Genomic DNA, 23,327 nt, shown 5'->3' with positions numbered 1-23,327 from the left:
ACTCTCTTCGTCAGCTGTTGTGCAGCGAGTGCAGATCCTTCTTTTCCATTCCTCTGTTGCTGAGACCTACGCCTCGCGGCCCCCGCTCCGCGGGTGCCGCTCGCAGGCCAGGTCAATTTGCAGTCTTGTGTAGCTGGACCAACACCATAGTGCCTGGAGGCACCAACGCGGCTAAGTCGAGCCAGCATCTCATCAGAGGACGTGAGGCGGGACTGCGAGGACCAGCAGGCAGCGCGGCGCTGATCGGCCGCAGCTGGTCCTCTTCCCGCCCCTCCACCGGTCAAATACACCTTGCCGAGCGAGCTGCCTGGGACTCTCTTCGTCAGCTGTTGTGCAGCGAGTGCAGATCCTTCTTTTCCATTCCTCTGTTGCTGAGACCTACGCCTCGCGGCCCCCGCTCCGCGGGCGCCGCTCGCAGGCCAGGTCAATTTGCAGTCTTGTGTAGCTGGACCAACACCATAGTGCCTGGAGGCACCAACGCGGCTAAGTCGAGCCAGCATCTCATCAGAGGACGTGAGGCGGGACTGCGAGGACCAGCAGGCAGCGCGGCGCTGATCGGCCGCAGCTGGTCCTCTTCCCGCCCCTCCACCGGTCAAATACACCTTGCCGAGCGAGCTGCCTGGGACTCTCTTCGTCAGCTGTTGTGCAGCGAGTGCAGATCCTTCTTTTCCATTCCTCTGTTGCTGAGACCTACGCCTCGCGGCCCCCGCTCCGCGGGTGCCGCTCGCAGGCCAGGTCAATTTGCAGTCTTGTGTAGCTGGACCAACACCATAGTGCCTGGAGGCACCAACGCGGCTAAGTCGAGCCAGCATCTCATCAGAGGACGTGAGGCGGGACTGCGAGGACCAGCAGGCAGCGCGGCGCTGATCGGCCGCAGCTGGTCCTCTTCCCGCCCCTCCACCGGTCAAATACACCTTGCCGAGCGAGCTGCCTGGGACTCTCTTCGTCAGCTGTTGTGCAGCGAGTGCAGATCCTTCTTTTCCATTCCTCTGTTGCTGAGACCTACGCCTCGCGGCCCCCGCTCCGCGGGTGCCGCTCGCAGGCCAGGTCAATTTGCAGTCTTGTGTAGCTGGACCAACACCATAGTGCCTGGAGGCACCAACGCGGCTAAGTCGAGCCAGCATCTCATCAGAGGACGTGAGGCGGGACTGCGAGGACCAGCAGGCAGCGCGGCGCTGATCGGCCGCAGCTGGTCCTCTTCCCGCCCCTCCACCGGTCAAATACACCTTGCCGAGCGAGCTGCCTGGGACTCTCTTCGTCAGCTGTTGTGCAGCGAGTGCAGATCCTTCTTTTCCATTCCTCTGTTGCTGAGACCTACGCCTCGCGGCCCCCGCTCCGCGGGAGCCGCTCGCAGGCCAGGTCAATTTGCAGTCTTGTGTAGCTGGACCAACACCATAGTGCCTGGAGGCACCAACGCGGCTAAGTCGAGCCAGCATCTCATCAGAGGACGTGAGGCGGGACTGCGAGGACCAGCAGGCAGCGCGGCGCTGATCGGCCGCAGCTGGTCCTCTTCCCGCCCCTCCACCGGTCAAATACACCTTGCCGAGCGAGCTGCCTGGGACTCTCTTCGTCAGCTGTTGTGCAGCGAGTGCAGATCCTTCTTTTCCATTCCTCTGTTGCTGAGACCTACGCCTCGCGGCCCCCGCTCCGCGGGTGCCGCTCGCAGGCCAGGTCAATTTGCAGTCTTGTGTAGCTGGACCAACACCATAGTGCCTGGAGGCACCAACGCGGCTAAGTCGAGCCAGCATCTCATCAGAGGACGTGAGGCGGGACTGCGAGGACCAGCAGGCAGCGCGGCGCTGATCGGCCGCAGCTGGTCCTCTTCCCGCCCCTCCACCGGTCAAATACACCTTGCCGAGCGAGCTGCCTGGGACTCTCTTCGTCAGCTGTTGTGCAGCGAGTGCAGATCCTTCTTTTCCATTCCTCTGTTGCTGAGACCTACGCCTCGCGGCCCCCGCTCCGCGGGTGCCGCTCGCAGGCCAGGTCAATTTGCAGTCTTGTGTAGCTGGACCAACACCATAGTGCCTGGAGGCACCAACGCGGCTAAGTCGAGCCAGCATCTCATCAGAGGACGTGAGGCGGGACTGCGAGGACCAGCAGGCAGCGCGGCGCTGATCGGCCGCAGCTGGTCCTCTTCCCGCCCCTTCACTTGCCTCTTCCATATATTTTGCTGTAACAACGCGCACGCGGGACGCGCGCGGGGCGACTACCGGGGCGAAGACCGGGCAAAGAGTGGGCCGTTTAAGGCCGTTCAAGGACGGCAGAGGACGGCCCTGGCCCAGAACTTTTGTGACTTCACCCCTGAAAACCAATACCCAAGATGTCGACCATACGCAACAGAACTCGAAGTTGCGCGAAAAAAGCTACGGCGGTAGCTCAGGTGACTGGTCCTATTGATCTCTTTATTTCACGCGTACATGAGACTATTGACCAAAGTATTGTTCTATTGGAAAAAAGAGTCTCTATGGACCTTGCTAACGCTAGGCGTTCATCCCTGGGCCCTTTGGCAAAGGCTAAATCTCCTGTTCCGCAGAATGTGAATAATTGTTCATTATCTATAACCTTGCCCACTAATCATGTTTCGACTGTACCGAATACTGTAGATCTATCGGTTGCCCCATCATACTCGGACCTGTCTTTTGAAGACCTGGAGGTTACACCAGATCTCGAAATCTGTCAGTCACCTGACAAAGTGGAGCCGAGTCTGAGTGGGCATAAGGATGCGGAAACAGTTTCTGTACCCATTGCTCCACGGGGAAGGGCTTCTAACCCCCATAAGGCCATATTGAAGGGCAAAAGTAAAGTAAAAGCCCCAGCTAGGAATCATAATTTGATCTCCCCTACCCCACAATTGACATCAGGTATCCCGTGCTGGGTGCAAAATATGGTAATAGACTTACAACTAGACCTAGAAGCCACTTTAGCAGCTCAAATTAAGCCTTTAATTTCTAAAGTGGATAGGCTTACTTCTCTAATACACTCCAAATGGCCACAAAAAAAGCAGGTACAAGTGCCTGTCCAGTCACAAGGGACCATAGAATCAACCCCTGAATGTCCAACGAGCACTCAGGCCCCCAAAGGTGTATCAAATAAGGCTCAAGGTACTACAGTCCATGGGAACCCAGTTATACTCCCTAAGCCGCAAACAGGGAATATTCCCGCTCAACCAATAACTGCTCAGATTACAAAGGGGAATACTCCTGTCCAGGCGATTCAACATCCTGTTGTTGCTAATATTGCTACCCCCACTATCCAAGCTAAAGAAGTAGCAGGGAAACCTAACTCAACTTCTGCACCTCCCATTATAAACAAACCTGATGGGCCCAAACTAAAGCAGACACGTTTTAGGTCCATAAACCTACCACCAGAGGTTTCCCCTTTTGTAGTCGTGCTGACGGCGGTTCCCCCATTGAAGGAGGGAGTAAAAGAATCGTTTACCGAGCTTAGGAACAAATGTGCTCAATGGCTCCATTTACATAAACCCCTACCTAACAACATGAACGGTGAAATTCTTACCGTGCGTAGAGGGGATTGGGTGGGCAGAAGCAAGAAATCAATAGTAGGGGACGTAATAACTGTTAATTTTAGGGATGTAGGGGCAGCAAGCTACGTGTGTAATGCACCCAACAGTGGTCCTGCGACCCAAATTAACCCACTTCCCCTGTCTTATTTTCTATCAAAGCCTGTACGACCTAACACTCCCTGCCCCACTTTTCAAAGCAACAGTGGACCTGGATATTTTCCACAGCAACCTGCTAAATCTTGGTTGCAACCACCTTATCCGCCCCCTTTTTTCCCACATCATGTTAATTTACAGCAGCAGCCCCCAAATGCCCCACTTTTTCCTATGCATCAAGCAAAAGCCCATTGGCAACACCCTTTTCATTTTCCGCCACCTTTACCCCAGCCAGTTTACCAATGGCCGCAATCTTTTCAGCCACCCCAATTGGATAAATATTCTTGGCAACAAACGTGGCAGGACCCGCCCCACTCTCAAGACCCCATGTCCTCACAATTCGCCCACCCAAATAGATATGCCGTGCTAGATGAGGTAGATTGACTCAGCTCACTAGAAGCATTGGATCTAAACAACCCTAATTTTGAGATGGAGTATTCTTCTTTTTCCCCGGCCAAGCCCCCAGTTGTACCCCACGAATCTATTGCATTGTCATCATTAAGACCTTCCCAGCACATAGGCAATCAGGGTAGCCTGGATATCTGTACAACTACTGCAAGCCCCAGCCTAAGTTCGGTTACCATCCTTCGGGAAGAGGGTCCTGCTTTATTATCACCAGTAAACCAGCAGGAGTTACCTGTTGCTGGTAATGCTGGGAAACCAGCAGGAATCTCTCTTATTTCCTGGAATATTGCTGGTCTTACTAGTAAATTGGGTACACCCTTTTGGACCAGCTTTTTGGGCGAGGGTTTTGATTTAATTTTATTACAGGAAACTTGGTGTCCAGACCCTATTAATATTGAAGGGTATGTATCTTTTTGTCTCAGAGCAACCAAATCCAGCTCGGGTAGGGCTAAGGGAGGCCTTTTATTGTTAGTGTCAACTAAGCAGCGTGACTGTACGGTCAAATATAGTACAACCGTGGGGACGCACAGCCAAGTTATAAGGGTGGAATGCAGAAAGAACATTGACTTAGTTATTGTTAACTTCTATAACAACATTTTTGACGCAACCAGGGGGGATATTTTACTGCCTTTAGAAAAGGAAATCATTAAAGCTCTAGATATCTCGAAAAGAAAGGCTGAGGTGGTATGGGCTGGGGATTTTAATTTGCAGCCTTGCCATCTATCTAACGGGAATATCTGTGGCTTTGATGTAGCATTAAATAGCCATTGGAGAGATCAGGGGGGGAAGGAGGATTCCCCCCATTTCCAACACTGCAGTTACGGTTCTACCCTAAATAATATGCTAGCTATGCTAGATATGACCCTGTTAAACTGCAATGTTAACAACCGGGCAATAACATGCCCTACATTCACGGGCAGAGATGCAGGTTCATTTATTGATCATATCTTGTTGTCTAGCAGTGGAGACTACACTGATTTATATGTGAATGAAGAAAGTCTCAGTGACCATAATAGCCTACGTGTTACCCTCTTGGGGCATGGCACCTCAACAGTTTCAGGTGGTAAATGTACAACCGATATAGTGCCTACTAGACCAAAGGGCCTTAGGGTTAAATGGACCGGTGTAAATTCCAAAGTTAAGCAGAAGGAGGTTGTCACCCAATGCAAGAATCAAATTAGTTATTGTCTGGATGATGACAGTGATTCTGGCTGTTTAATAGAATGTTTTGTATCTTTGAACATCATTATTGAGGGTATCTTCACTAAGACCCCGGCAGCCAATAGTGGTCAAAAACAGGGGTGGTTTGATAAGACATGTATCGTCGCCCTCCGCAACCTAAAGAATGCGCTAGGCACCAAACCTCGTGTTAAGAATGTGATACAACACCTCAGGGCTAGTTATAAATTAGCCATTAATAAAAGGAAAAGGGTATTACAGTCTGAGGCGTGGGACAAGCTGAGGGAGGCTGCTGAAACTAAAAACAGTAAACTCTATTGGGAAACGATTAATAGTCCGTTTCTCAGTAGAGAAAATGTTCCAGAACTGACCTCATACGTGGCTTGTAGCGACTGGGTTAATCATTTTTCTAAAATATTTAACCCTGGAGGACCAACTTCTGAGTTACCTCCACCAGATATAAACCCATGGTTGCCCCTTTCGTTGGCTATAACATTGGAAGAATGTCAGGAAGCAATTTCTTTGAGTAAAGGAGGCAAGGCACCTGGCCCCGATGGGGTCCCGCTGGATTTATATAAAGATGAAACAGCGTTATGGGCTCCCATTTTGACAAGGATTTTTAATTGTGCGGCTGAAAATGAATTCCCTTCTACCTGGGGTCAATCGATCATCATTCCTTTACATAAGAAGGGCGATAAGTCAGAGGCCTCTAATTATCGCCCAATTTCATTACTGGATGCTTCTGTAAAGGTGATGAGCAGGATTTTGCTGAAGAGGCTAGAAGACTGGGCAACTGATTTTAACATCTTAACTAAAGTCCAATACGGTTTCCGCAAAGGTCTGGGTACACTGGACCAATGCGTAAATCTAGACCTTTTAATCAGTAAATATACTGTGGCTAAAAGTGGCAACCTCTTTTTATGTTTTGCTGATTTGAGCAGCGCTTTTGATTTGGTTAACCATAGTATTCTTTGGGAGGTTCTGCTTGATGCAGGGGCACCAAGGGAAATAGTGTATTTTTTAGCCAGACTATACGAAAAACTTTCATGTAAAGTCCGCTATGGCACCCTTGGCGAATGTACCCCGTTCTTTAAAGTGTCTCGGGGCATTCGTCAGGGTTGTGTTTTAGCCCCGCTTTTATTTTCCCTTTTTATTAATGGTGTAGACCGATCCTTGACCAACATTTTAGCAGATGCCCCCCTGATTGGTGGTAAACCTGTTCCGCTGTTACTTTATGCGGATGACGCTGTTCTTTTATCTCGAACACAGTTGGGCCTACAGCGCCTTATTGATAATTTCACGCAGTTTACACAAGCTAGGCAGCTTCGTGTGAATAAAACTAAGACATACGTAATGTCATGTGGTCAGGCAGCCAAGCAGGTAAAACATACTTTCTTTCTAGATAAGGAAAAACTGACCTCTGTTAAATCTTTTTGTTATTTGGGAATAACATATAGTAACAGTGGGTCCTGGAATGCGGAATTTGATGCCGTAAAAATAAAAATGTTACGGTCCACTAGTAGTATTTTTCGTTTTGCCTCTAAACTTGGCTCACGAAGTATCTATGATATGATGAACATATATAACGTATGTTGTGCTTCCTCTGCTCTGTATGGGGCAGGGGTATGGGGTCACTGTGAGGGTATTTCCCTGCAGAAGGAGGAAAACAAGTTCTTAAGGAGGTTATTATGTGTTCCCCCTTCCGCCTCCATACAGTTGATCCATGACGAAGTTGGGATCGAGTACATCTCTGACTTAGCAGCAGTTCGGCCACTTTTATTGTGGCGATCTATTTGGGCTAAACCGGAGACCCGATTCACTCAGGATATTATCCTTGACTGTATAGGTTTGGATCATTCCTCACGGGTATTATGGTTAAGATACATCCATCATTGGTATCTACTTTTGTTCAACATTAATGTGTTCCGTGAGCCGGAAAAGGTTGTATCCATTTCAAAAAAAGAAATTAAGATAACGTTCCTTAATTTTCGTAAGGCTGAGCGAGACAAAGCTGTTGGAAATCTTGCTACTTTGAAATTTTACAAAGATCTAAATTTAGCTTCTGGACTACAATCCTATCTTGTATTTGTGACCCGCCCTTCCCACCAGTATGTATTAACACGGGTCAGATTGGGTATAGTACACCACTTGGTTGCTTTTCCAAACACAAAGACTAGTTTAAACACACCTTGTCCGTGTGACGGTACTTCTCGTCAGAGTAGTTGCCATTTTTTACTTTTTTGTAAATTTTATCAGTATTTTAGGCTTAAATACCTTAAACCAATTTTTATTAAATACAACATCTGTACCACACAAACAGCATTGATATTTTTATCTTTACTAGTGAACGAGGAGATTTGTTTCTTCTTGGCTACTTTTATTTTAAAATGTACAGCTGCCAGGAAAAGTATTGTACTATAATGTTGTTTACTGACCTGTCTGTACTTGTGTTATACAGCTGCCAGGGTTTATTCATGATGAAATTAATGTTATTATCCCTGTCTGTATACATATGTTTTATTTTTCTTTGAATTTTATATCAATGTCTGTATTAAGGTATTTATGCAGTGCCCCACAATATACAGTTCCCAGTAAAGGCCTAGTAAGTAATTTCTACTGACTCCCAGTTAGTCTATGTAAGAACGTCGTGTATTTTATAAAAACATGTTGATCTATAGAGGCATGATTACTTTTCACTTGCTGCACTTTAGCTTTTTCCATTTTTTAGGAAAGATTATTTGGTGATTTTAATATTTCAATTGTGTTTTTGCTTGTATGATTTGTATGTACAAATCGAATAAAAGCTTTTGAACGAACGACTTCCATTTTACTTCTTTTATTACTCGACTGCTTGCGATTGGTGGAAGGAAGTAGCTCGGATGTGTATCTCTCGCTGTTCACTCTGGATCGCTAACAGACTAGTGGTGGGAACGTGGTGAAAAAATGCATTCCTTCTGTCCAATGGAGGCAAGATCCTGGGATTCAGTACACAACTGGAGAGCCAATTGACGCATAAATGTCTACTATCTCGAATCAGAGATGTAACCAAAGTAAGTGCCTGGTTTTCTTCGGCTTCCTGTGCCCCTGCAGCTGCTGCTCTATAGCTCTTTCACTGCCGTCAAGCACCAGACAAATGAATGGCCCGTTTCCAGATGTGCTGTGCCAACGCCCAGAGGGGGAAATGATTTTGTGTCCCCCCCCCCCCCCAACGCTTACTGGGATTAAACACTGATGTGTTATCTATTGGAATTTGCACAAACGTGTTTTGTATTCGAACAAATATGCTGATTAATTCTAAAAAGATTATGTGTTTGACTGCATGCATGTCTGACTTTGTTTCTTCATGTGTGCACCCCTCTCATGCGACATGGCATCTGTTATGATGTTGATGGCTTGCAGGACTGGTGGTCTGATTTGCCTCCTTTTTGTCATGGTCCGCCATTACGAGTGGCTTCACCTGGGAGTCACAGGCCCTAATGCAACCAAGGAAAACATACCCCTGCCTGCCAACCCCGGGCTGGAATTAAATTACAAATAGAATTAGAGAGACGTGTGCCCCTCAAAACCAATGTCAGTGCACCTGTTGCACCTTAATAAGCACATCCCTGGTCACAAGTGTCCATGTTCCACATTATACTTTTTTTTTTTTTTTTTTTTTTTTACTTCTCACCTCCCTTTCTCATCATTTCATTGTACCTTCTTCCTAGTCCTTGTCTGTTACTCTCTTCCCCTCCCCTGCCTCTTCCTTGATCAAATCTTCTTCCTCCCTTCTCCCCGTTGCATCATCAAGGAACCCAAAGCAGCCCTGGCAATTTTCTCAGACCAGCCCCTGGGGAAGCACTGCCTGGCCCCGGGAGGCTGGAAACGCTTGCTTGCTGCTTTTGTTACTGGGGGCCGAGATAGCAAAACCGTCCCCCAGTAGCAAAACCGGCCCCCTCACTCGCCCGATGACAGGTACAGCCAGTCCGGCCACGTGCACCTTCCTCTTCTCTTGCCCCTCACTCTCAACCTTAACTCTCTCTCTAATTAGCCTATTCCCCTGTTCTGTCACTTTACCCTCTCTTCTGCTTCACCTCGTCCTCTCCTGGATTCCATTCATCCCTCTTCCACACTGCTCCCTTTAACACCACTCGCCCTATACAGCACCCACCCTCAGCGGCGTAGCAAAATTTGAAGGGGGGGGCTGCAAATTACATGAGGTGTGGGGGCACACTCTGGACCCAGTCAGGAGCTCTCAGGCCAGGGGCCCGCCACCCGTGCGAAGTGATGGAGGGCCCCCACATACTACGGGGCCTTATTTTAGGCACTGCCTGTCCTCCCTTAAGAGTAAGCATAGATCTAGGCCCCACGCGCGCACTGTTAACAAATTCTGGACCCCATCCCGCCTACTGGCCCCTGCACCCGTTACACCACTGATAGCTACTCCTCTTGTAATTAATTTGCCTGCATCTTGTTTGTATCCTCCAAGTCCACCTGCAATTACAACCACTGACTGTTAAGCTACATTTTGACTAGTCTCAAATGTAATCATGCATATGAAATCTACTGGACACATGATGCCATCACACGTAAGAGTTTCATTATTCATGGTCAGACAATAATACGTCTGGTAAAGGGGAATCTGCTCTTCAATGCCGTCATCTTCTCAATTTTCGTTGGGGTAAGAGGAGGTTGGCATCTAATGCGGCACCAGGAAGGTTTGGATTTCTTCTGGTGTCGGGGAGGATTCCTTTATGCTCACTGTGCACGCCAACCGAGGCAGAGTTTAGCACGGTCTGTCTGCCTTTTGCAAGTAACTCTTCTCTGCCAGCCAATCGTAGACATGAAAGGCAGGACCTCTCATTTGAGCTGCCACTACAGCCATTGTTTGTGAACACTCATGGAACACATTCTATGCCCAAATTAAGACATTGAATTAAAAACAGAACCGTTTTCTTGACAAACCAAAATGTATTTTGTGTGTGCTGGATGCATCAGGATGTGGGGGTGAGCATCCTTGAGGTCTCGTGAGGTAATGACTCTCCTCCAATAAAAGAAAGGCTATCATTAGAAAACTCAGCATTTTGATGAATTTGTGAACAGGTCCAATATCTCACTGTCAATTGAGACAATAATCGTTCTTTTGCCCATAAACAGCGATGGATGCTGTGGAAGCACAATACATCATTCATTATTTAAGGTATAGCCCATGTGGATCAGGCCCCTACTTTCACACCGCCTTGAACGATCTTTAGAATATGCAAGTTGTTGCCATGGACCTGTGGCTTGGACCGGAACTGCCTTAGGTTAATCCTATAATTGCACTGTAGATGGGTGACTTCCTTGAGCTAATTGATACGAAGCGAGCTTCTATTCAAAGGATCTTTATAGAGCTGCCATTGTCCTCATTGCGCTCTTTATTTGTTCTAAAGATTCATCTATTTGAAGACCAAACACGTTCTCCTGTTAAAGGAGTGTTAATGTTTGCCTAATCTTTCAGTTTGAACCTCAAACTACGTAGCCTGGCTTGTATTCTTAACACTTTGCCTGTAGTTGGCTACCTGCTAGCCGTGTCTGCAAAATGTAACACTGATTATAGGCAGGTGTGCGGGTTACCTTTTTTTGCAAGTCCTCTGGGTGTGTTTTATTTATTCTTCCACCCCCCCTATTGCTATTGTATAAACCCGTTTAGAAGAGAGGTGGAGTTGGCGATGCACCACCGAGGTGCTGCTTCTGCTGCCCCCATATTTCTCCCTACTGCCACTAGTTTCTTACTGTCCTTGCCAGGCAGTGGGTCATATGTGACTGTCGAGTGCCCTCTTCCTTGCATTCACAGCCATCAGAGAATCCGCTTCCTCCTGTGCGCTCATGTACTGTGGATCCTGAATTGAAGACCATTTTTTTCAATTCTTGGTGTGACCGTTCTAGCTGTAGCTCATCTACTAAAAACCTCTGTCCCGTTGAATTATAGCTGGTAATGTTCGTAAATACTGATGTTTTCTACGTAGTAGGCTTAGTGTCTCGAGCAGGAGATCTGAGTCATCTTGGCTCTATATCCATATGGACTTCACTATGTGTCTGCTGCTCTCTTAACGACGAGCCAATCTAAGCATATGTCATCTCGGGGGGGGGGGGGATACTTTGACTGGATAATTCCTTTTGTGGGAAATCAGCCTCTAGATCTGCTTCTCCTCTTGCTCAGTATTAGAGAATATCTCCCGATACTCAGCGTCTGACATGATCTGGAGGGTTTCAAAAGTAGAAGTTTTTTACTGCCTGCTCCTCCTCCTCCTGTATCAGTGATGCAGCAACCATAAGTGTCCTTTTAATACCCTTAGGTTAAGGTGCCTCACGTGCAGTGAAAGCAGCTTCAAAAAGTGTGCTTCTTATGAAGGAGTTCTGCTATCTCAGCATTGAGCGCCTCCTTTAACAACCTAGTCAAGAGATCCTACATTGTTTCTTCTGGATTTTTTTTTTTTTTAGCCATTTTCCTATTCAATTGAGGTCTTCTTGTTTCCCTTTTAAACACCATCACACGAGAACTAGTGTCCACACTTTTCCGCAACTCCTTTTCGTTGCATTTGTATTTGGATCCTGAAGGATGTGGATTTGGCCAAACTCTTTAACTGAAGTATTTTTAACATTTATGGATTGCTTTGTGAGACCTTTCGTTGTTTGCCCGCTGCTTCAACTAGTCTTCTAGAGGTTTTGATGTCCTCTCTCTGAACAACCCCATAAACTCTTTCATTAGGGAGCATTGTCCACTTAGGGTCTTTCATCTATTTTAAATGTATTTCTTGGGGACCCATTCTTGTGCCTGGACATTCTAGCAAGTGATAATTTAAAGGTCAGGTTCAGGGTGATGTTCTCCTTCAGACTCTTCTGAAATGTCTTCTTCTGAAAACCCAATATTCGGCATAGATGTAGCTCTTCTAGCTTTGTTCGACCAGCCATGTTCATCTTAGCCAGAAGTGCTAGTATGATTTTCTTATTTATGTATTGATCTTTTTGGTTTGAAAAATAGTCAATCATTCTAATCCTCAGACTATGGTCTTTTGGGAGGCAGAGCATGCACACTGGGTGTTTATTGTTCACAGCAAACTTTCATTTGCAGTTCAGACAGAACTTGAGAAACATGTTCATACTACAAAAAGAGCTTAAGACAGCACTCATCCAAATAAACATTCTCCGACTGGGTCAAAGACCATCAGCAAAATCTGATCTTGTTCCTGTGTCAATCATCCACTGCCACACTAATGTGGCTCTTGTCCCTGTATCAATCATGCACCACCACATCAAATTGGAATTCTTTGATTTCACAGTAAGATTCTCTACCTCTTTCCATATTGTTCACAAGCTCTTCTCATACACCTCCAAACCCACCGGTGGAAAAATAATCTAAAATGGAGTTCATTTATAGGGGCATTGTGGTATCATGTTACGCATCATAGTGCGTCATATTGACTCAGCCCATGTTGATGGCCAGAGGAATTTTTTTTTTTTTTTTTTAAAGTACTAAATCTTCCAACCAAACCACTAGACAGCCGAATAATGCATTTAGACAAGATTTCTCATTCCAAAAATCAGATTCCATTGTACCCATGTGTACATATGCTTGCCATGTGGAGGAAAGCCCTAAACCCACAGTTAAGTGATGTATATCAATTACAATAAGTTACAATTTTACACATAAAATTTATAGAAAATATTTAATTTTGTGAGGTAGAGCAGAGCACACTTGTTTACGCAAATGGACATCAGCAAGAAATATTGGGGGCTATTAATCTAGAAAATTACTTTTCATTGAAATCTTACAAAATGGAAGTGGTATGACTGACAGTTCATTTCCTTGAGTGGTTATTAATTTGCACATGCCTTGTGCAATATTTTATCTTCACTATATTTGAATTAGTTAGTTTATCTGAAATATCTTTCTTTGTGTTGGTTGAGAAAATCTGCATTAAATAATGCCAGCACATGGACCAACCAAAGCCCTCCAACTTAGTAGAAGACAGTTCTGCAATCTCAAAGAAACCATTCCTGACCAAGTCATAACAACGTCCTTCTCGGAGGTATAGCAAAAAGGTGCATTATACATTACCTGTCTCCGACTGCCACCACATGTCAAGTCGATTGGGAGCAAATGTCGTGACCACATTTTCTATTCGATGGCTATCTTGGTGGGTGGTTTCGTTGAAAGGTTCCCTCGAATCGCAAAGAAAACACTTTTTTTCCTCCTGAAAGGTTAACGTAAATTATCTGTTACACTCAAACTCAGCAAACTTCAGATGTTGAGGCAGCAAAAGCATCAGGCAGCAAAATCTTTTATTGTGTAGCCCTTCTGTCACTCCTCAACTAACACAGGCAACAAATATGATGGATAGATGTGGAAAGCCCGTTACTACAGGTCGATCTGTGCTACATCTGGCATGTATAGCACTCAATATTTGCTGCTCAAGCCATGACATACACTATCCACTGTTGATTGTGCTGTGCTGGGTAACACCACAATCTAATTCTTTCAGCATAAACTATATACAGGGCCACTGAAATTATGCGATTCTGTGGTTGCAGCGTTATCCGCATAATTATTGGTAACCCATAGTTCGCACGCACACCATCATTTCCTGCATAATCTGCACATTTTAACAAAAAAGATGTTTTACTTCTAGCTCAAACAGACTAAAAGTTATTAAAAGATGGAAGGCCCTTCTTCAAGGCTGACTGGTCATCATACAATTGTTTATCGCTCTATTTGTTTATTAAACGGATAGCAAGTGAAATCTTTGCCCTGACAGGGTTACTATATGTAAAAATGACAAAATAATGAAGCAATACTATCACAAAATGTGCCACATTATGACATTATTTGCCTTTTATGGCTGCAAAATTTAGTCAACCCTGACACAATTTGGTATACCCTTACTGCATAAATCCAGCAGCCCGGACTATACATCACACATCTACAAAGATTCTAGGTATATGCATATATGACCGCATCTATTCTCACGTTCCCTTAACATGCATGCACATGCACAGTTACACACTTTCAGTAAAATGTACAGGAGTCTGTCAGACACACACAGCACCAAAACACTGCCCACATGGCCTCAACGAGCGTTCACATTTCATATCCATCCAACCAGTCGCTCTTTATTCTTATGTATCCTATCCATTTTCTTTTCTGCTTCACATTCACGTGTAGGTGCTAAGAAGAACACCAAATAAAAGCAGAACTCTGGTCCCCAGGCACGTTATCTACAAACCATATAGAGCACCACATAAATATTATTTTGTGCATAGCACCTCCATGTAATAAGTGCTACCTATCTGCACATTGATTTCAGTGCCCACAGGCATAAGAGGCACTATATAAATAGAATTACAATACAATTATATTAAATATTTTGATCCAGGGATTCAGCATCTATGTAAGGTACCTAATGGCAAGGCATACCCTCTCTAACATATGCAATATATTAGGGGAGAGGAGTTTGCCTTACGGCTAGGGCGGTCGATCTCGAATCTGGGGAACAGGGCTCGAGTCTCGGCAACGACGCTGAACTTCCTGTGATTCTGGGCAAATCACTGAACCTCCCTGTGCCTAACAAAAACAAGCATTGGCATAGCCAATAGGTCTCGCCTTTGGGACCTTATAAGTGTTTAGCCATGCAACAGTTGCATAACTAAACACTTATAAGGTCCCAAAAGCGAGACCTATTGGCTATCGCGATCAAACATCAAAGCGGCAGTGAAAGTAATCGCGGTAAAAGTGGCGCGCGCGCCCGCGCACATGCACTGTAGCTCTAGGCTGGCCTGGTAGCACTTTTTGGAGCCCTCTCAATAAGTCTCGCCAGACCAGCGCATGCGCTGGGTCAGGCGAGACCTAATGAATGTGTCCTCATGTAAAGCAACTGGTGCTATGTAAGGCGCTCTGATACCCAATACCTTCGGGTCAAGTTCGCGCTATATAAAACTCTGTTAAAAAAAAAATGTTAAAAAAAATATGCACATTTCTGGTTGGTTCGGCCAGGACCCTCAAACAATGAAGAACAGTCGAGGCTCAGTCCAGAAGAGGGAACAAGAGGTAGACATGCAAGAAGGTTTATACGAGACCCAGAAGGTAAACAAGCATCGGCAGAGCCAATACTTCTGGTCTAGGAGAGAGTTATTGGTTTAGTCAACGTCTTTTAGTCATGTTGTAGACCAGCAAGGTTTCAACCAGACATAAATAATAATAATAAAGCCATTTCTAAAGCGCCTGGCTGCACTAAAAGTGTGTCCCCGCGCTGGAATGAAGCCAAAACAGAAGACGCAGCGAGTTTTAAGAAGGAGTGAGGTAAAGTAAGGGGAAGAGGCAGTTAGTTGGATGGAAACAGGTAAGTTTTAAGTGTGGCACGGAATATGGATTCTGAAGGTTCCATACGCAGGTCAAGCGGTAGGAAAGCAACAACAAAAAAAAGTGCTAGGACACGGCTAGCGCTGGCCACATCAGAGCTGCTTTTTTCATTGCTGGTGGGACGAGAGGCAACACAGAGGGAGGTCACAGCGTATGGGGGCAGCACAGAGGGAGAAAAGATGTGGGGAAAGAGCTATTAAGCGGCCAGCGCTAGCCACATAATAGCAATTTCTAGGTCTCGCCTGGCATTGGAGCGCATGCGCTCCTCGCCTGCGAGAGCTATGGTAAACAAGTTACTTTTGAGAAGGGGACTCGAGCCCCCACCCCTCATTTGCATTGGGTAGCGTCAGCGTTTATGGTAAATACTGGCTTCCCATTGGAAAGGAGGGTTTTTCGTTGCCTCCCTTTGCTTTTTGCTGGACTGGCTCGCCTGATTTCCGGCTGTGGTGAAGACTTTTCTTATCTACTTGTTAAGGCTTCACAACCCCTGTGAAGCAGGCACGGAGCTCAGAGGAGCGCGGGGAGGACAAGGCAATGGCGAGCGCTTGTTTTAAGCACAGGCAGAGTAAGTGATTTGCCCAGGATCACAGGGTGTAGTCGACACCGACACTCGATCCTGGTTCCGCACTTCCAATCTCTGCAGCACCTTCGGGTCCCAAGACCGTGGCCAGGAGCTCAATGTAAAATAACGTATACATGACTGTTCTTCGTCCTTTCTTTCCTCATCGTCAGACTTGTAGTCTATTGTTAATATTTTTTGTTTTATTATTATGCGTAGTAGCAGGACTAGCAGCAGCAGTATCCTTGTATTGTTATTATTTGTATTGTCGCTTTCTGATAAGGGCAGTAATTACCCCAGATGATGGCTGTGTGAGGCGGTGGGGGGCAGATGGGGCTTTCTACTGCAAGCAATTCTTTCATGTTTTACAGCATCGTAAAATGATTACAAAACCAAATGATTGCTTTATTGTGGACTCAGTAACAGCCTAACTACGGAGGACCTGACGGTGCTAGTTTTCAAAGGGAATACGTTGTTTATATATTGTAGGTGTTTATAATCAGAAAAAGGGTTGGGGAGAGCGGTAGAATCAGAGAAGGGAAAGAAAACTAATTCAGAGCTGAAACAAGACGAAAGAAAAGGAAACACAGGAAAGAATAGAAAAAAGAAAGAATGAACAAGCATTGGCATAGCCAATAGGTCTCGCCTTTGGGACCTTATAAGTATTTAGCCATGCAACAGTTGGTGTTGTTGCACTAAGGATATTGTGCTGCATAACTAAATACTTATAAGGTCCCAAAAGCGAGACCTATTGGCTATGCCAATGCTTGTTTTGTTTAGAGCAGGGCTTGTGCAGATGTGTGGCGCTGGCCGGGAGCAGCAGCAGAACACGACCCCTATCTTGCTATGTCAGCCATGCTGCCCCCTCCACCCGCACACATCTTTCCTTTTCTTACATATTTGTTCGGTGTAAGTACTTTATTAACAGTACTTAAGCCGTGGCTCAGTGTTGCCTCGCTTTGCCTTTGATCTTCTGACCCATAGTGCTCTTTACTTCTAAGCCCTCCACATGCCACAGTCTTTTCTACTCAGTCCTGTTATACAAGTCGCTGTTCAGTCTACATTCTGCCCTCTCCAGGTCAGTGGTGACCAGACTGAAGATCACGCTCCGATTCTATACCTCCAGTTCAGTTTTTGCAAGACTGAAGTTAAGGGCTTTATTCTAGTCCACTGTTAGAAGCCTGACATGCTGATATGATAGCTGTTCCAGTCCAAAGGACCAGCACCTGGAAGATTGTTTTGCTTTGTGTCTTGTTTATTCCGGTACTCTTTGGATCTGCTTTCCTGCGAACTCCTTCTATAACCTGCGTTTACTGTGGGAGCCATACATGGTGGTGAGAGTTTGCTTGACAATGATAGTTTTAATACTATAGATAGGAGTAGGTGTGGGTGCCTAAAGAGGAGCTTGAGGGACTGAAGCAAGTCCGTACCTGGAAGGAATAGAACGTTCCTACCATCTCGTCACATCAGTTGCCTTTTCATGTGATGGTGTGGTTTTCTGTTGTAATATCCAGAGCTGCAACAACAAATGTTATTCCACTACCAAGGACCTACTTTTGCAAGACTTGGCTCCATTCCAGAGAGAAAGCTTAAATTGTCCCCTTTTAGTCATGTGACTGTGATACTGTGTTTGCTACCAGTAATGTGACCATTAACCTCTGTGCCTCCTGTAAAGCGATAGGAGGCTGCATGAATGATGAGGATAATCTACTCGCATTTTAGGCTCCTATACTAGGATATCAAAATACGATAGAAGGCTTTGAAACAATATGTCTAACCAGCAAGAGGTCCTTCCAGAGGAGTGTAACTTTCCACTAATGCTCTCTATAGACTTCATTTCCGGCAGCAGGTATTGTGTATTTTTAAATGATTGTATTTCATTTTGAAGTGCAAGCTCAATGTTCTGTATCGCCCGTTCCATAGCCTTGATCTTATGGATAAATGTTCTGTGAACCACATCAAATCCGAGCCTTCTGAAGATCGTAAAAAACAAGCATTCTCCACATTATAATTCAGTGACAGTCTGCTTCTGCCCCCTCTCCATTCACTCCTTACCTATATCTGTGCCTTTGACTCTGCATGTCGTCGCTCTGATGTCTTTTTGCTAGGTTCGTGCTACAGAGATGCCACATACACACATACGTCCAATGAGTTGCACTCTGTTAGCTCTTTCTGTTTATTACATTGCTGACCTAAATTGATTACTGAATTCACATTGAGGTGTTACTGTCAAATACCCGTGTTTTGTAGGAATATTTAAAAGCCCACTCGAAAACTATTTCCAGTTTGGAGGCAAGATTATAGCAAGATGGAGGACATTTCCACTGTCCTAAAATCATTATTTGGGACTACTGCGAATTCCAAGCAAGAACGTGTATTTTGTTGTATATCAGTAGCGTACACAGTACATGCCAAATGGTTGCTTAACAAGAAAGACCAACTATTAACTGGTATGGCTCAGCCCAGACAATTTAAACAAAAGATACCGAAAACAGGATTACAGACGAGTGGACAAAGGGAGCCTGCAGAGTGAGACCCACAAAAGTTAGATATGAGAGAAGTAGCGACATTTTTAAACAAGCATTGGCCGCGCGTTGATGCTCTCAACCAAGGAGACCAGGACGCGCTCTGTGGTTGGGGAGGGGTGGAGCGAGGTGCGCTGCATTGGCGAGGCACGCGCGCTTGTGCGCATAATTGCAAGCTGGTGGCCAAGCCTTTGTTAGCACTTTTAAAACCCGCTTACAAAATGTCTGAGAGCAGTGCATGCACTGACTCAGCGAGACCTAAAAAAGGAAAACAAAAAGTAAACACGGAAACAAAGGCAAAAAGAAAGAGAATGAAAGAAAGGTTCACACAGAAACGGTTGCCAGATGCAAAGTAATACTTCTAAGAATGACTCAAATTTTGCACTACGCTTCATACCACTTTTGCCATCGGTTAGCACTGCAACTGGCGGAGTTATAGTTTAACGGTACTCAGATTACCTACATCTGGAAAAGCTGAGCTGGTCACGCCAGGTGTAGAACTCGTGCCCTGCAGCTAAACACGTGCCAAAGGCGGGCGTTTACCTCACTGAGTTATCTTAGCAGAAGGGGAAAAGGACGAAAACAGTATTGGGAAGGAAAAGAAAGATTTTTTTTAAAGGAATAAAAGAAAAAATTGGAAAGAACGAAAGGAAGAAAACAATATACAACGAAAATACTAATCAATAATGACCAGCATGACAGAGAAAGGAAAGGGGATACATATCTGGATATAAAAATAAAGACATGGGAATCAAAAGAAAGCACAATGAAGAAACTCGACAGGGCAGAAAAAAGGAACGCAAATAAGGAAAGTGATATGTTAAAGACAAGAAAGGAAAACATTGAAAATAAAATGACACATTTCAAGGCTGTGGGAGGGCACGCCCTCAACCGTGCCATGAGTCTGCGCGGTCTAATTTCTGGTGTTTCGCAGTGTTAAGTATTACAATTAACAATATAATTATTGTATTACTCATGTAATTGTAAATGTTATATTTTACTAAAACACTTCGCAGACGGAGGAGTAGGGGAGGTGTTTTGTGCGGTGTGTGTATGTTGGTGTGTGTGTGTGCCGGTGTGTGTGTTGGTGTGTGTGTGCTGGAATGTGTCGTGTGTGTGCTGGCATGCGACTGTTGGTGCTTGTGTGTGATGTCTGTATGTACAGTGGGACGGTGCCGTGGGTAATGCGTGTGTGCATTTAGTATTTGTAGGATTCTGTGTGTGTGTGGTGTGTTTATGGCATGTCTGTGGTGTGTGTTGGTTCTTTGTGTCATGTATATATATTTGTGATATGGAGGCGAAGGGCAAAGAATGACTGAAGCATCGTATACAGTGGTATGTTCCTGTAGAGGGCGCCAGAGGCGAGGAGCAAAGAGGAAGATGAGAGAGACCAGAGAGGCAGAGACAGAAAGAGGGGAGTGAATGACAATTACAAAGAGAAGAGAACTGCAGAGGGAGAGAGGGAGGAATAAAAAACAAGCATTTGCAATGCAATAGGTCTCGCATTTACGCGGGTTTGAGCTATTGACATTGCAAATAATTATGCCTTTCATTTTTGTTTCTAAAACAAAGAAAAGGCAGTGTCATGTATAATGCCAATAGCTTAAACTAGCGTAAATGCGAGACCTATTGCATTGCAAATGCTTGTTTTTGTTTATGGCGGGGTGGGAGAGGAGGAGGCAAAACGGAGGGAGCTGTGTGGGAAAAAATAGACGGAAAAACAGAAGGGAGGCAAGTTTGGGTAACAGATGGAGATGGTGGGAGGGAGGAACTGGGAGCTATAACATGGACGAGGGAGGGTCGGAGAAAGCAGTAGGGGCGAGGGAGGGTGCGGGGGCAAGCACCAGGGTGAGGGAGGGCAGGGCCAAGCAGCAGGGACAATGGAGGGTGGATGGGGCAAGGAGTGAGGGAGAAGTAGGTGTGGGAGCCGGTAGAAAAAAAGACTCTGGTAGAGTGCTTAAACACAAAGAAAAAAGTAGCACTGGAAGGACAAAAGTAATGCACCCATGCTCCAAGGGAAGGGAAAAGCACACGAAAAGGAAGGAAGCCTACGCCGATGACCAATAGGAAACAAGTAAATATGAGTGACCATGAAACCAACCATTGGTAAGGAATTACACCGTTAGAAAATAAAAGGAAGAGAGCACGCATGCGTTGTGTAGATGAGACCTAATGAATAAACAAGGATCAACATGGCTACAATCGAAAAGGACATTTTTACGAACCAGCCCATTAAAGGACAATCAATTTTGTGGGAATAGAAGCTCATTTGTCTCCCTTCTGTCAATACAAATGACATTTTATGCACAATGTTTGTCTCTCTCTTTTGTGCTTATTGGTGTAGTTGCTCTGCCTGCTAAAGGCAACATTGCAGTGCCCCCAAGTTTGTGGGGATTGGCTGCTGATTAATTGGAAATGCATCTTCTGACACCATCATACTGCCTGGCATTACGTTCAATAAGAATGTGCCAATAAACATGCCATCCTGAACCAAACAGTTCTTCAGGCCAGGTAAAAGTATGTGTTTGTTACTTACTAATGCACATTAATTTCTCCTGCCATCTATGTAAATCAGCTTCCAGGACAGTTTACTGCCATGCATTTGGCCATATTCTGGAGGCCACTTTTGAGCATTTTCATGCCCACATTCCACCTGGTTATAGTTTATAGATTTATATAGCGCAGCTTATCACCCATGAGGGTATCCGGACGCTGTCCATGGGCAACAGGAGATTAAGTGACTTCCCCAGAATCACCGGATGTTGCTACGGCACCGAGACTTGAACCCGGATCCCCAGCTCCCGAGTCAGCAGCTCTGGCCACTGCACCATATCCTCCGCTTCAAATCAGTAGACTAAATCATGAACTGTGAAGGGTCATCGATTTTCATGAATTTATTACCCAAATCTGCACATCCGAGTCAATTACATACATAACAATGATGGCAAGGCTGTGTAACTTATTAGGTTTACCTTCATATGGGAGCCTTGCAGCGAGGCAGTTTATGGTCATTGCTAAAAGTTGACCGTCTTACATTTTCCAAAATTAAAATTAATCGGTCAGCTAGTCTGTTTGTGTCGGATCCAGATGTGACTGAACAAGGTAGAACCAATTAGTAATTATGGGTTCCACAATCCATGAAATATTTCTTTGACTTACATACTGGTAGTGATATATTTTTATGTAGTTTTATAAAGTCTTGTGCAGTCCCTTTCTGCTATATCTGAGCATTGTAGTGTAGAGAATGGTACTATGGGTAATGCTTGATCTGCATGCACACTCAATATCGGACATGTGCCATTTATACAATACAACAACAACGTGATGTAGGAATGCTTGAATTAATCTCAGCCACCGGTTATCGCTCCGCGCCACAAACTCAGGACTGTTTTCTCCTAATTAGGTCCCATCATTGAGGTATTTCTTGAGTTCTATGGCACAGTGGGAATGATTGCTTGTGGTCCCTTCTGGAGTGAGCCTCGCCTGGCAATTCAGGACGGACTGTTCCCTTGAGGAGCTAGGTCAGTACTGATTTGTATAAGGCAGGCTTTTGTTCAGAACGGCATGGTTGGCGTAAAAATAAGGACTAGAATGCAACACAGAGATAGCCGGTCGTCGAGATTAATTCAAGCATTCCATCCGTCACCTTGCCGTTGTTGCAGTTGATAGCACAGCAGTGAGGATATTTTTGTTGCAATACGACTGAAAGAAAACTTATTTTAATTCTGATTTTTTTATGAAGCACACAAAAACATCTTTAAGTTTCTCAGTGCTGGAAAAAAAAACAAGATCTCAATTTACAGCTGACAATGTTCAGCTAATCCTGATCCTATTCAATGAAAAGCCAGGCCTTCATCAGTTTCCTACATTTCAGGAACTATCTTTTGGTTTCTTATTTGGTAGGGAAGGGGGTTCCACAGTTTCACAGTAACTACTGAGAACTGCAGACTCTAGGTACCTTTACTAATATCACCTGTTTCGATCTCCAGATTGCGTTTCGGAAAGAAAAAGAGAAACAGCTTCTTAGAGGGCCATATTTGCCCTGGACAATGTATTTTTTTAACTATTCACAATGCTTCAAAATTGATCCTTTGCTGAACTGGCAGAGAGTCCAGTGCAGTTAGGGCACCTGGGATGGAATTGAATTTGCCGATGTTTAATATCAGTCTGGCTGCTGAATTTTGAACCATTTGTAACGTTTTAATGGAATTGGCTGGAATTCCTAAATACAAAGTGACAATATTATAATCTAGATGTTAGAAAGCAATTGCAATTTGAACGCTTTCTTGAACTGAAAACTATGAATAAACCTATTCAAAGCCTCAGTTAGAAAAAAGCCCATTATAGTAACTGCATCCATCAGTTGAGTCAATGTTAATGCAGCATCCATTTTTTTTTAAATTGTCTTTACTGAATGCAGCATCTATTTTGATCCTTAGATTTTTGGGCAATCAACAGAGATTGATTTTTGTCTCAAAGAAGGAGGCCACAAAGCCTGGTTCGAGACTGTAGAATAAAGAAAGGGGGTAAGGATCTCAGATTTCCAACCCTTCAGCTTTAAATCATGTTGTCCCACTTACTCATGGAACTTGGCCTAACTGTTCT

The 23,327-nt window shown here is 45.0% G+C and overlaps 1 protein-coding gene across 3 annotated transcripts in view; it reads right to left on the bottom strand.

Annotated features, from left to right (window-relative positions):
- LAMB1 (laminin subunit beta 1) overlaps positions 1-23,327 on the bottom strand; it is a 359,541-nt gene that overhangs the window by 276,589 nt on the left and 59,625 nt on the right. For all 3 annotated transcript variants that reach the window (XM_085654111.1, XM_085654112.1, XM_085654110.1), the window contains exon 3: positions 13,341-13,476. In XM_085654111.1, the coding sequence (XP_085510237.1) occupies positions 13,341-13,476 (136 nt within the window). The remainder of the gene's footprint in view (positions 1-13,340; positions 13,477-23,327) is intronic.

The sequence above is a fragment of the Triturus cristatus genome, chromosome 4_1 (assembly GCF_964204655.1).
Source record: "Triturus cristatus chromosome 4_1, aTriCri1.1, whole genome shotgun sequence".
NCBI lineage: Eukaryota > Metazoa > Chordata > Amphibia > Caudata > Salamandridae > Triturus > Triturus cristatus.
Note: the sequence above shows the minus strand (reverse complement) of the source record. Positions and strands in the feature narration are given on the sequence as shown.